The sequence below is a fragment of the Salvelinus namaycush genome, chromosome 16 (assembly GCF_016432855.1).
Source record: "Salvelinus namaycush isolate Seneca chromosome 16, SaNama_1.0, whole genome shotgun sequence".
NCBI lineage: Eukaryota > Metazoa > Chordata > Actinopteri > Salmoniformes > Salmonidae > Salvelinus > Salvelinus namaycush.
Window position 1 is genome coordinate 28,461,524 of NC_052322.1, and position 15,591 is coordinate 28,477,114.

The window sequence follows — 15,591 nt, forward strand, 5'->3', positions numbered from 1 at the left end:
TTGTATGCAGCTTTATTAACTTAATCATTATTTTTTACATTGTTTGAAAACTGATATTTTACGTATTAATGCCAAAATAACATGCAAAACATGCAACAATTTTTATTTTATTTTATTTATTATTTTATAGCTAAACAGGTGGGCCTCTGCACCACTTGCCCTGAATGACAGGTCTCCACTTATCTGAATTAATCCAGAGAACATGACATTATTGAAAAAGTAGGAGAAGCCATATAATAAACTGTCATTCTAACATCTACGACATGTCTACCACTTAATGTTTTCAGAAAGTTAATTTAAGTTTCATACATTGTGCTGAACAGGCAACCATGCCACACATAAAATGGCCCTAAACTCGCGCTTTTGCCGTACTTCACAAATAAACGGGATTCGGGAAACAACATTTGCACTCTACAGTTCCGCATTGTGATTATTATGCAGTCATTTACAGCCAATGCGACATCGATAGACTAACTGGATCAAGTGAACGCATGTTTTTATTTGAAAAACTAGCTGTCATAAAGCAGAAATTACTACGATACCGTATAGCTCAGCTGAAGTGATGACCAGGTAGTGAGTTAGTGATGGAGAACATTGAGGAGACGCCATTTCGGATCACCCATACCGTCCAAGCTCTGGGCTCCGCACTACGGGGAGAGCCTGAAAATGTTTCTGATGCAAATGGTCTGGGTAGCGGGGACAGAATCTCGAGTGAGCCGGAGAAGCTTTGGTTCAAAGAAAGCAGCGCTAAGAATCTCCGAAACAGGGACTTCTTGTCACCCACCACGGTGCTGAATACGCTTTATGCAGACGGACAGGTCCGTCTGTTAACGTTAGATTAACAGTTAGCTAACTAACGTTAGCTTCCTTCTTATTTAATTCTCGTATAACCCCATTGTATTTTGCCTTAGAATTGTTTTGCAGTTGGTGCACTGGTTGTAATGTATGAGTTGACAGCACGCGCTTTTCTCTTTGACAGGTTGAACTCTCGAGAGATATGTGGAGGCAAATTGTACCCCAAACTGTTATCAACTACCACTTGATGATTGTGAACGAAATTGAATTCATACATTTTCATATTTGAGACTGTTGGCATTGCCATCATCGACATAACATTTAAACATTGCGGCAAGTATTATTAACCCCTGACTGGCAAATACAATGTGGGTCACACAGCAAAATGTGCCACCGTGTTTCTACATGGCATGGGTCTCGTTTTTACATGGCATCGGTCAATACAACACCACACAGTCCTGCAGGAGGCAAGTTAAGCCTACACCACTACAGGCAGAAGGCTATTACTGCAATAGTTTTTGACTGTGTGATTGATGGTGCATATGTCTTTGCATGCAGGAGACAAATTAAGCCTATACCACTACAGGCAGAAGGCTACTACTGCAATAGTTTTTGACTGTGTGATTGATAGTGCATGTCTTTGCACACTAGAAAATTGTCTGCTATCCATGGACAGCATGTACAGTTGAAGTCGGAAGTTTACATACATCAAGTTTATTTTTTTTTAAATATTTTATATAGCCCTTCGTACATCAGCTAATATCTTGAAGTGCTGTACAGAAACCCAGCCTAAAACCCCAAACAGCAAGCAATGCAGGTGTAGAAGCACGGTGGGTAGGAAAAACTCCCTAGAAAGGCCAAAACCTAGGAAGAAACCTAGAGAGGAACTAGGCTATGAGGGGTGGCCAGTCCTCTTCTGTCTGTGCCGGGTGGAGATTATAACAGAACATGGCCAAGATGTTCAAAATGTTCATAAGTGACAAGCATGGTCAAATAATAATCAGGAATAAATGTCAGTTGGCTTTTCATAGCCGATCATTAAGAGTTGAAAACAGCAGGTCTGGGACAGGTAGGGGTTCCATAACCGCAGGCAGAACAGTTGAAACTGGAACAGCAGCAAGGCCAGGTGGACTGGGGACAGCAAGAAGTCATCATGCCCGGTAGTCCTGACATATGGTCCTAGGGCTCAGGTTCTCCGAGAGAGAGAAAGAAAGAGAGAAGGAGAGAATTAGAGAGAGCATACTTAAATTCACACAGGACACTGGATAAGACAGGAGAAGTACTCCAGATATAACCAACTGACCCTAGCCCCCCGACACATAAACTACTGCAGCATAAATACTGGAGGCTGAGACAGGAGGGGTCAGGAGACACTGTGGCCCCATCCGATGATACCCCCGGACAGGGCCAAACAGGAAGGATATAACCCCACCCACTTTGCCAAAGCACAGCCCCCGCACCACTAGAGGGATATCTTCAACCACCAACCTCCAACCTACATACACTTAGGTTGGAGTCATTAAAACTCGTTTCTCAACCACTCCACCGATTTCTTGTTAACAAACTATAGTTTTGGCAAGTCGGTTAGGACATCTACTTTGTGCATGACACAAGTAATTTTTCCAACAATGGTTACAGACTCAGTGAATTATAAGTGAATTAATCTGTCACAATTCCAGTGGGTCAGAAGTTTACATACACTCAATAAGTATTTGGTAGCATTGCCTTTTAAATTGTTTAACTTTGGTCAAACGTTTTGGGTAGCCTTCCACAAGCTTCCCAGAATAAGTTGGGTGAATTTTGGCCCATTCCTCATGATAGAGCTGGTGTAACTGAGTCAGGTTTGTAGGCCTCCTTGCGCGCACACACACTTTTTCAGTTCTGTCCACAAATTTTCTACAGGATTGAGGTCAGGGCTTTGTGATGGCCACTCCAATACCTTGACTTTGTTGTCCTTAAGCCATTTTGCCACAACTTTGGAAGTATGCTTGGGGTCATTGTCCATTTGGAAGACCCATTTGCGATCAAGCTTTAACTTCCTGACTGATGTCTGGAGATGTTGCTTCAATATATCCACATAATTTTCCTCCTCATGATGCATCTATTTTGTGAAGTGCACCAGTCCCTCCTGCAGCAAAGCACCCCCACAACATGATGCTGCCACCCCCGTGCTTCACGGTTGGGATGGTGTTCTTCGGCTTGCAACCCTCCCCCTTTTTCCTCCAAACATAATGGTCATTATGGCCAAACAGTTCTATTTTTGTTTCATCAGACCAGAGGACATTTCTCCAAAAAGTACAATCTTTGTCCCCATGTGCAGTTGCAAACCGTAGTCTGGCTTTTTTATGGCGGTTTTGGAGCAGTGGCTTCTTCCTTGCCGAGCGGCCTTTCAGGTTATGTCGATATAGGACTCATTTTACTGTGGATATAGATACTTTTGTACCCATTTCCGCCAGCATCTCCACATGGTCCTTTGCTGTTGTTTTGGGATTGATTTGCACTTTTCGCACCAAAGTAAGTTCATCTCTAGGAGACAGAACGCGTCTCCTTCCTGAGCGGTATGACGGCTGCGTGGTCCCATGGTGTTTATACTTGCATACTATTGTTTGTACAGATGAACGTGGTACCTTCAGGCATTTGGAAATTGCTCCCAAGGATGAACCAGACTTGTGGAGGTCTACAATGTTTTTTCTGAGGTCTTGGCTGATTTCTTTTGATTTTCCCATGATGTCAAGCACAGAGACACTGAGTTTGAAGGTAGGCCTTGAAATACATCCACTGGTACACCTCTAATTGACTCAAATGATGTCAATTAGCCTATCAGAAGCTTCTAAAGCCATGACATCATTTTCTGGAATTTTCCAAGCTGTTTAAAGGCACAGTCAACTTAGTGTATGTAAACTTCTGACCCACTGGGAGTGTGATGAAAGAAATAAAAGCTGAAATAAATCATTCTCGCTACTATTATTCTGACATTTCACCTTCTTAAAATAAAGTGGTGATCCTAACTGACCTAAGACAGGGAATTTTTACTCGGATTAAATGTCAGGAATTGTGAAAAACGGAGTTTAAATGTATTTGTCTAAGGTGTATGTACATTTCAGACTTCAACTGTAAGTGCGATGTGTTTGTGTGTAGGTTCCCCCAGCAGTGATGGTTAGAGTGCAGTCCCTGAGAGGGACAGGGGTTCTCCCTGTGGCTGGGGGGGAACTCATGGGAGAGGGGCTGAGGGTGCGGGTCGACCGGACTGCTGCGTTTCAGAAGGTCCTGAGTGACGCGTCGGTATACCTGAAGCCTCCTTGCCAGAGACAGAGGTGTGTGATGCTCAACTGCCCCGCCCTGCACCCCAAACCAAATTTACCCTCCCCTGACACCTTCACGCTGGGGCACCTATGCACTGTGCTGCTGACTGACCACTTAGGGGCGCTACTGAGGAGACGGGTGAGTAAGGAGATTACTATTCTGCCATAATGTCAAATTTGGACACGCCTACACTACCGATGAAAAGTTTTAGAAAACCTACTAATTCAAGGTTTTTTTTCTTTTCTTTTTACAATTTTCTACATTGTAGAATAATAGTGAAGACATCAAAACTATGAAATAACACATATGGAATCATGTAGTAACCAGAAACGTGTTAAACAAATCTAAATATATTTGAGATTCTTCAAATAGCCACCCTTTGTCTTGATGACAGCTTTGCACACTCTTGGCATTCTCTCAACCAGCTTCATGAGGTAGTCATCTGGAATGCATTTCAATTAACAGGTGTGCCTTGTTAATTTGTGGATTTTCTTTCCTTAATGCGTTTCAGCCAATCAGTAATGTTGTGACAAGGTAGAGGTGGTATACAGAAGATGGCCCTATTTGGTAAAAGACGAAGTCCATACTATGGCAAGAACAGCTCAAATAATTAAAGAGAAACAACAGTCCATTACTTTAAGATCAGTCAATCCAGAAAATGTCAAGAACTTTGAAGAAACTTTAAGTGCAGTCGCAAAAAACATCAAGCTCTGTGATAAAACTGGCTCTCATGAGGACCGCCACAGGAATGGAATACCCAGAGTTGCCTCTGCTGCAGAGGATGAGTTCATTAGAGTTACCAGCCTCAGAAATTGCAGCCCAAATAAATGCTTCACAGAGCTGAAGTAACAGACACATCTCAACATCAACTGTTCAGAGGAGACTGTGTGAATCAGGCCTTCATGGTCGAATTGCTGCAAAGAAACTACTAATTAAGGACACCAATTAGAAGAAGAGACTTGCTTGGGCCATGAGAAACGAGCAATGGACATTAGACCAGTGGAAATTTGTCCTTTGTTCTGGAGTCCAACTTGGAGATTTTTGGTTAGAACCGCCGTGTCTTTGTGAGACACGGTGTGGGTGAACGGATGATCTCCACATGTGTATTTCCCACCGTAAAGCATGGAGGAGGAGGTGGGATGGTGTGTGTGTGCTTTGCTGGTGACACTGTCAGTGATTTATTTAGAATTCAAGGCACACTTAACCAGCATGGCTACCACAGCATTCTGCAGCAATACGCCTTCCCATCAGGTTTGGGCTTAGTGGGACTATCATTCGTTTTTCAACAGGACAATGACCCAAAACACACCTCCAGGCTGTGTAAGGGCTATTTGACCAAGAAGGAGAGTGATGGAGTGCTGCATCAAATGACTTGGCCTCCACATTCTCCCGACCTCAACCAAATTGAGATGGTTTGGGATGAGTCAGACCGCAGAGTGAAGTAAAAGCAGCCAACAAGTGCTCAGCATATGTGGGAACTCTTTCAAGACTTGGAAAAACATTCCAGGTGAAGCTGGTTGAGAGAATACTAAGTGTGCAAAGCTGTCATCAAGGCAAAGGGTGGCAACTTTGAAGAATCTCCCATATAAAATATTTTGATTTAACACTTTTTGATAACTACATGATTCCATATGTGTTATTTCATAGTTTTGATGTCTTCACTATTATTCTACAATGTAGAAAATAGTAAAAAATAAAGAAAAACCCTTGAATGATTAGATGTGTCCAAACGTTTGACTGGTACTGTATGTATCTGCTGAGTTGTATGTTAAGTGCACATAAATATGTGATAGACTGCGTAGATATAGCGTGTTGCTTTACCACTATATCATGTCAGTGGCGTCACTGTTTTTCTCAGGTTTATTGTGTCCTGCTGCCCTGTGCTTCCAGAGGAAAGTGACATCATTGTCTTCCTCCGATTGCTTGGCATCGATTGGCCCACAGTGCCCATCAGCTGGACCAATGACGAGAGGAAGGAGAACATTTTGGAGGCTTTACAGAATTCCCCTTACAGAGAAAGAGAGGAGACAGATGGAGGAAGAAGAGAGAGTGAAGGAAAGAATATGGATGGAGATAAAGAGGAGATGCTCAGGGTGAACTTGAAGAGGGTGTTTCAGGAGGAGCAGCTGCCAGGGTATGACCTCAGCCTGGGCACCTGTACAGGTGAGACAAACAACATTGACCTTTTGACCTGGGGATTGGTTATAAATGTCTTAACATATGAATAACCCATACAGTGCATTGGGAAAGTATTCAGACCCCTTAACTTTTTCCACATTTTGTTACATTAGATTTATTCTAAGGATGATTAAATCGTTTCCCCCCCCTCATCAATCTAGACACAATACCTCATCACTATAAAGCAAAAACAGTTTAATTTATTATTTTTGCAAATGTATTAAAAATACAAAACGGAAATATCACATTTACATAAGTATTCAGACCCTTTACTCAGTACTTTGTTGAAGCAGCTATTACAGCCTCAAGTCTTCAAGCTTGGCACACCTGTATTTGGGGAGTTTCTCTCATTCTTCTCTGCAGATCCTCTCAAGCTCTGTCAAGTTGGATGGGGAGAGTCGCTGCAGAGCTATTTTCAGGTCTCCAGAGATGTTTGATCGGGTTCAAGTCCGGGCTCTGGCTGTGCCACTCAAGGACATTCACAGACTTGTCCCGAAGCCACTTCCGCGTTGTGTTGGCTGTGTGCTTAGGGTCGTTGTCCTGTTGAAAGGTGATACTTCACCCTAGTCTGAGGTCCTGAGTGCTCTGAAGCAGGTTTTCATCAAGGATCTCTCTGTACATCTTTCCTTTGATCCTGACTAGTCTCCCAGTCCCTGCCGCTGAAAAACATCCCCACAAAATGATGCTGCCACCACCATGCTTCACCATAGGGATGGTGCCAGGTTTCCTCCAGATGTGATGCTTAGAAGGCCAAAGAGTTCAATCTTGGTTTCATCAGACCAGAGAATCTTGTTTCTCATGGTCTGAGAGTCCTTTAGGTGCCTTTTGACAAACTCCAAGCAGGCTGTCATGTGCCTTTTACTGAGGAGTGGTTTCTGTCTGGCCACTCTACCATAAAGGTAGGATTGGTGGAGTGCTGCAGAGATGGTTGTCCTTCTGGAAGGTTCTCCCATCTCCACAGAGGAACTTTGGTCTGTCAGAGTGTCGATCAGGTTCTTGGTCACTTCCCTGACTAAGGCCCTTCTCCCCTGATTGCTCAGTTTGGCCGGGCGGCCAGCTCTAGGAAGAGTCTTCGTGGTTCCAAACATCTTCCATTTAAGAATTATGAAGGCTACTATGTTCTTGGGGACCTTCAATGCTGCAGACATTTTTTGTACCCTTCCCCAGATCTGTGCTTCGACACAATCCTGTCTCGGTGCTCTACGGACATCCACTGTTAACTGTGGGACCTTATATAGACAGGTGTTGTCTTTCCAAATCATGTACAATCAATTGAATTTACCACAGGTGGACTCCAATCAAGATGTAGAAACATCTCAAGGATGTTCAATGGAAACAGGATGCACCTGAGCTCAATGTTGAGTCTCATAGCAAAGGGTCTGAACGTAAATAAGGTATTTGTTTTTCATTTAATACATTTGCAAAGATTTCTACAAACCTGTTTTCACTTTGGATTATGGGGTATTGTGTGTAGATTGAGGGGGGAAAAAACAATTCAATCAATTTTAGAATAGGGCTGTAACGTAACAAAATGTGGAGAAAGGGTATACTTTCCGAATGCACTGTGTAGGGTCAAATTGCTCAATGAAATTGATTTCTTTCACAGGGAGCTAGGCCTATAGATCACCTTTAGATATGAAACTTACTTTAATGTAGTTTAGATAAATAAAATCTACAGAGATTAACAGTCTATAGGAGCAGTCTGTAACCCATAATCCTGTTGATTTGTCCTCAGTGCAAAGGGACAGTGTGTCTCATCTGGCCCAACTGGACAGGGCTACTGCAGGCTGCACTGTGAGTAACATTTTCTCCTCCCCAAACTTTAAACATCAAGTACTACTATAGCTGCTATGTTGTGTATGTTCATACAATACTAAACAGTATAGGGTCTCATGTTTATCACATCTCTTATTGACCAAGGTATCCACGGCAACCGCAGTACATGTCACTTCCTGTCAGTATGAGTTCCGTCAGCAGCAGATAGCAATGCTGTGGAGATCAAGTGGTGCAACAGTGACACAGGTTTGTTTGACACAACAACACATTAACTACCACATAATGACAAACTGTACCTCCCCAGACTAACCAGTAGAGGTGCACCAATTTTTGTAAATGAAAAAGAAATTGGTTTATGTTGCTCCAACTTTACTCTGATTTTGATCCAAAATCAGTTTATAAACCTATCCTTGCTGCAACCACATATGATCAGTGTTGGGATTCGTTACTTGTAAAATATGACGTATTGCTCGTAACTTTCAATCAACATAACGTGTCATATTACAATACTACTTTCTGTGCAAAGTAATGTGTTATGTTACTCCTTATATTACAAACACCATCAAATCCCACTTGCCAACAAGGTATGTTGGTCACCGATTTAATAATGCAGAGGATACAATACTAATGATAGGACAGACATCAAAGCATTTGAATGATTTAACACTAGAGTAGCCGTGATGAATACCAATCAGTGTAGATTAAGGGGAGGAGCCGGGTAAAGAAGGATTTCTAGGCCTTGAGATAATTGAGACATGGATTGTCTGTGTGCCATTCAGAGGGTGAATGGGCAAGACAAAATATTTAAGTGCCTTTGAACGGGGTATGGTAGTAGGTGCCAGGCGCACAAGTTTGTATCAACAATTTCAACGCTGCTGGATTTTTCACGCTCAACGATTTCCCGTGTATATTAAGACTGGTCCACCACCCAAAGGACATCCAGCTAACTTGACACAACAGTGAAAAACATTGGTCAACATGGGCCAGCATCTGTGTGGAATGCTTTCGACACCTTGTTGAGTCCATGCCCTGGAAAATGGACTCGTCTGAGGATAAAAGCGGGGGTGCAACTGAATATTAGGAAAGTGTTCTTAATGTTTTGTACACTCAGTATACTGTGTATATAGTAAGAATATAATGGAATACAATCGAAATAGAATCTACTTTTGTCTTGCGAATGCTCACTTGAGAAATGGATGGACTTGCGGTTATCCCAAGAAGAAGTGATATTTTGAAAGAGCATTTAGTTTTTTGTTGTTTAGCAAATGTAAGGGTTTTGAAAAGCTCAGTATCTACTCTTTGTAATCATATATAGAAATCAAAATGTCTTACTTGCATGTGACTGTAAAAGGATTCTCAAAAAGTCGCATTTTGGTAAAAATGCAAAATAAGAGTGTGTTCCGTTTTCCCTGCCTCTGTCAATTCCATGCTGGGCTGTTCATCAGTCTCTTCATTCACAATTTGACAATGTATAAAAATATTGTCAGACAGAACAAGGCCACCTCAAAATTTGGAGTTATTTTCATTCTTCTTGGAATGATTCAAAGTGTGATCAGGCCTCACTGTGACAACAGCTTGTATACTTTTAAAACACCAACACTTGTGACAGATTTTTTTTCAAACCTTTCGGAGAGAGCCTGTACCAGAGGTGTGGACTCAAGTCACATGACTTGGACTGGAGTCTGACTCGAGTTGATATACTTTTTTAAAACCTGAGACTTGATTTGGAGCCTAAAACTCGGGACTCGACTTTGACTTGAGACTGATGACTTGAAAGTATTTGGCCAGGTTTTTTAACGTTTAGTTACTCATTTTGTGGCACAGAATCGAAGTGGATTATTCTCCACGCAGCCCGAGACAATGGCTGAGTTTCAAACACATAAAAGACACACCCTCCTCCTCTTACCCTCGCCTTATGCCCTTGGGGGAATCGCCAGGGCCATCTTTGCCAACGGTCCAAACGATTAGCCAAGTAAAGGAAGTTGGCAACCTAAGCCCCTCAGCCCTCGTTTTTGATAGAGTTTGTGAGTTTACAATCCTGTTCACTCCGGGGCCTGTAACGCCCCATAATTCAATTTGCGATGATTGTACATTCGCTAAGAAAAGTCAGCCAAAATGTAAAACCAACATCAATATGGAGAAGTCAATATACAAGTACAAGTAAAAACAAATGTAAATAAGTTAGAAACTGTGCTAATACTGCACATGACAGCACAAACGTGTATCGTGAAAGTAATGATGTTTTTGTTTGGTTAGCTTTTGGAAACATTAGCTAGTGCATACAACTTTCCCTGACATCACACTTCTACATTGTCATTTTCGATTTACCTGATATCGTCAGATGGTTGCATTCGATGTCTGCGAATGCGTTGTCTTCTAGCCAATATATGAAATGCAATCATAATTGACTCTAACGCATATTAAGCACACACAACAGCTACCGGTGGTTCCATGATGACTGAAAACACAACCGTGGGGCGAACGAGTGACACATTTCCGGGCAAGGGCGGTCCATTTTAAAATGCATTCATTATTCCCTTGCCCTGCAAGTGTCAACTCATCATAAGTCATGATATTCACTTAATTTGAGGGCTGAGGGGAGAGGGTGTATATTTTACATGTTTCGAATGCAGCCAGTACCGCACTTGCAAAAATACTGATTGGCTAGTGAAACACACACTCAGACCTCTGATTGGACCAGAAAATTGTCAATCGACACAGGTCGGGTGAGTTAGCGCAGTGGGGTTTTGGGGGCTGCCAGTGTGAAACTGAATGGGGAAAAATCTATATTTTTCTACATATTTTAATAGGCTACATATAGCCAACCATTTGTATTATACCTTTTGCTTATTCAATCAGGTCACTAACCTAGGCCTACGGCATTGCACCAAATTCTTGTTTCAAAAAATCGAATTTGTGCTTCAGAACAAAAAAGTTGCACGTCTTGACTTGACTAAATATTGTCCCTATAAAGTAGGGTGAATTCAGAAATAGTGGGACATTATATAAACTGAGACAGCTTAATCCTGAGACGTTTATTTCTTGATCTGACAAGAGAAAATCTAAACGGTGGTTACTAAGCCCTTGCAGAGAAACCACATCATCAAAATTGCATCACTTCATTAGTGTGACATTATAGAGGGGGCAGAGCTAGCTTCAAACAGGAAGTTGAATCTTGGTTTCCCTGCGTAGCACACAGTAAGGATCAGTGACAGCTTTCTTCTGTTTTGATGTTAGGGTTATAATGCACTGTGCCAAATTGATGTAAATGTACATACTATGTACTGGTGCATCAAAATACATAAAGTTGCCAATATTATGTTTACATTTTGTAATTCAGTATTTTTTTAGTTGTCCTGCTGTACCAGCCATAGCTAAAGTGGAGGAAAGAGAGATTACCACAAGAACATGGAGTAGCCAGCCAGGATCCACCGGGCCATGGGATTTTTTGACAAACAAGCTCTGTTTTGGTGGTCTCAGGTAAATTTTAATGCATTTATTCCATATGAAATACACAGCGAAATGTTTGCATTCCAGTTCAAAATTTGCCTGCTCTGCCGCAGTCTACCATTTCAAGACTACACATGTAAATGTCATGCCATTTTGTATTTGAGCAATATGATTGGCAGTTCATTCAAGCAGCACCCGATCGGGTCAGTGACTGATGAGATTCACGCTTTTACTGGCCCGTGCGGGCCATCATTAATGTTGGACCCTGCTCTCGAAAGAAAATATATGAATGTGCCTGAAAACAATAGGCTATGTGGATTTCGACTCATCGTTAACACATTATATGGGATGTGCAAATGAATGCTCTCCGTGTAGAAATTAGACTTCAACTACAGCTCACACGACACACACACACACACACACACACACACACACACACACACACACACACACACACACACACACCCAGGTATCGAGAGGCGGTACATTGCTCACTTTGTGACAGAGGTGCCAGTCCTGTCAATAGATTGCTAGAAGATGCATTTGTTCATTCTAGCGGGAGGGGGCTCTGCAGACTTTTTTCTGGTGCTACACATAGGATTTTTATTTTATTTTTGCATTGTAATTTAAACAATATCTAATATATCTGACATTAATAGTGGAATGATAGTGTTTCACAGTATTACTTACCCTTAGTGTTGTGATTGGCTGTGATATTCTCCTATTGATTTCTCCCGGCTAAGTAGCATATGTTGTAAAACGGAAAAAGCTCTTTCAGACTTTGTGGCTGTGTTATCTAGCGGAAATCCGACTTTGTGGCTGTGTTATCTAGTGGAAATTGCTCTGTCATTTCCTGTTTGCTAACATTCTACACTATTTGCTCAATTTCAGTTTGTGAGAAAACAAGCGCTGAATAGTGTAGGGAATCACTGTACCATCAAAAAACTAAACTAAAATACCCGGCTGAAAATGACTCTAAACAGCGCTTGGGGAAAATACTGACTATCCTCTTAATTTGTTAATGTAGTGCCGTTATGAACACTGTTATTTGAGGGAATTCAGAAAGTGGGACACTTTGCATTTAAGTATTCTGTAACCTCTTCTATCCAACATATTATCCCAATACATGATGCATTTCTGAAATCCTCAGATGTTTCCAAATCACACAAAATTTAATTTAATTTTCATTGGGGTACAATTAGGACTATAATAATGGTGTCCCCGTTTATCTAACCTGCTGTCCCAGTCTACCAAATGCAAACTGAAAATATGGTTTTGACTCAGTGTACAGATGGGTGTGTCATACCTCCTGTGAATATGATATTAAACATATTTTTTTGTGTGTGATTAGGAAACAACTTTCAGAAATGTATCATGTTGGGCTAATGTAAATGTAAATGTAATGCAAAAAGTGTCCCGCTTATTCTGAATTCACCTTAGTGTTTAACAATCTGCTACGGATGCATCTTTGCCACAACAGTAGGCTACCTGGTGATTTCATTTATAATGTTCATATTTCCGAAAGGTCTAGTTTGGGTGGGTTACCGTATATACATCAGTGATGGTACTGGTTATATGTCTGAAGGTAGCTGGAACATTGCACTACCTTCAATCCTTATGGGATGAAGATGTAACATATTCTGGCAAATTAATTAGGACATTTTGTGAGGAAGAAAAAGGCTACAGAGACAGATCATGCTTTCCATCCAATCCTGCAACCTAGGCTGCATACAGGTAGGGCTAGGGACTGGCAACTCCAGTCCTCGGGGGTTTGATTGGTGTCACACGTTTTCCCCAGCCCCAGCTAACACACCTGAGTCCAATAATCAACTATTCATGATCTTCAGTTTAGAATGCAATTAGTTTATTCAGCTGTGTTTACTAGGGATAGGGAAAAGTGTGACAACACTCTGGCTACCGAGGACTGGAGTTGCCCATCCCTGAGGTAGGCCATATGATCCTGCTTGCTCTGGACTCCAGAGAAGTGACATGATATCCCTGGTTGATATTGACTGCTAACATGAATGACTTGCAGTTGATTTCTGTATCTTGCATTTTGAAAATGCATCCCTGTTTATGGCTGTAATGACAGGCTTCATTTGCACAGGGACTGCATGTGTGTGCGCAGGGTCGCAAGCTTTGAACCACTCCTTTTTGGAGGTCACGGGTCAAAGTTTGAAAACCACTGCGCAAGCAAACAGATTACTGATTTGCTGTACAGCTATAGGACCGGGTGCAGCGCAAACGCCAAATTGTAGGGAGAGAGGATTGCCATAAATGAGTATGTAGCTCCAAAAATTGTTTGGTGATGAAGAATATGAACCATTTACTTTGCAAGCTCACCAGCAATGGTGCATCAAGTAACAATTACTAGCATAGGTCTACTGGTCTTTTGGTATGTCAAAATTGCTTGATTGTTAAAATGTATTATTACCTAATGAAAAGGTCTGTCTGGTAGCCTCAATAAATTATTTCAGACAACTTGTTACGACTGGACTGGACTTGACTTGCTTAGAATGCACAACTTGGACTTGACTCGACCGGTTCTACTTGGGACTCGACATGAGACTTTGACCTTGAGACTTGCTTGTGACTCGAATGATAGTGACTTGGTCACACCTCTGGCCTGGACTATAGTCTACAATACACGTTTACTTGCAGCCTTGAAATGAAATAAACTGTCAAATAGATAATAACATTAGACTGGCATAACCACTATGAATTTACTTCCTGTGACAACATCGTTTCAGAACATAATATGGCCCATCTTTTCCGTTATGCCACTTTGTGCAATCAATTTATTTAACAGTAAAATTAGTTTCAGCTTGAATTCAGTAGAGACGAGGCTTTTTAAACTGATACACCAGTAGAGATATGATTCTGAAATTAACGCACTTGTTACTTAAAGCACCTGTAATAATATTATCCAATTTTAGAAAGTAATGTCTTACGTTAGTCCATTAGTCATAAAATAATCTGATTACGTAACTAATAATCAGAATCCTATCTCTACCGGTGAGTTATAAACTCAGCAAAAAAAGAAACGTCCTCTCACTGTGAACTGTGTTTATTTTCAGCAAACTTAACGTGTAAATATTTGAATGAACATAAGTTTCAACAACTGAGGCATAAACTGAACAAATTCCACAGACATGTGACTAACAGAAATTGAATAATGTGTCCCTGAACAAAGGGGGTCCAAATCAAAAGTAACAGTCAGTATCTGGTGTGGCCACCAGCTGCATTAAGTACTGCAGTGCATCTCCTCCTCATGGACTGCACTAGATTTGCCAGTTCTTGCTGTGATTTGTTACCACACTTTTCCACCAAGCCACCTGCAAGTTCCCTGACATTTCTGGGGGGAATGGCCCCAGCCCTCACCCTCCGATCCAACAGGTCCCAGACTTGCTCAATGGGATTAAGATCCAGGCTCTTCGCTGGCCATGGCAGAACACTGACATTCCTGTCTTGCAGGAAATCACGCACAGAACGAGCAGTATGGCTGGTGGCATTGTCATGCTGGAGGGTCATGTCAGGATGAGCCTGCAGGAAGGGTACCACATGAGGGAGGAGGATGTCTTCCCTGTAACACACAGCATTGAGATTGCCTGCAATGACAACAAGCTCAGTCCGATGATGCTGTGAAACACTGCCCCAGACCATGACGGACCCTCCACCTCCAAATCGATCCCGCTCCAGAGTACAGGCCTCGGTGGAACGCTCATTCCTTCGACGATAAACCCGAGTCCGACCATCACCCCTGGTGAGACAAAACCGCGACTCGTCAGTGAAGAGTACTTTTTGCCAGTCTTGTCTGGTCCAGCGACGGTGGGTTTGTGACCATAGGCGACGTTGTTGCCGGTGATGTCTGGTGAGGACCTGCCTTACAGCAGGCCTACAAGCCCTCAGTCCAGCCTTTCTCAGGCTATTACTGATGGAGGGATTGTGCGTTCCTGGTGTAACTCGAGCAGTTGTTGCCATCCTGTACTTGTCCCGCAGGTGTGATGTTCGGATGTACCGATCCTGTGCAGGTGTTAAACGTGGTCTACCACTGCGAGGACGATCAGCTGTCCGTCCTGTCTCCCTGTC

General features: G+C 42.1%; 1 protein-coding gene across 1 annotated transcript in view; it reads left to right on the forward strand.

The window, feature by feature from the left end:
- Positions 1-446: 446 nt before the first annotated feature.
- LOC120061273 (DALR anticodon-binding domain-containing protein 3-like) overlaps positions 447-15,591 on the forward strand; it is a 32,659-nt gene continuing 17,514 nt past the window's right edge. The window contains exons 1-5 of the mRNA XM_039010969.1: positions 447-818; positions 3,934-4,237; positions 5,956-6,261; positions 8,012-8,070; positions 8,197-8,298. Coding sequence (XP_038866897.1) covers positions 585-818; positions 3,934-4,237; positions 5,956-6,261; positions 8,012-8,070; positions 8,197-8,298 — 1,005 coding nt within the window. The 5' untranslated portion in view covers positions 447-584. The remainder of the gene's footprint in view (positions 819-3,933; positions 4,238-5,955; positions 6,262-8,011; positions 8,071-8,196; positions 8,299-15,591) is intronic.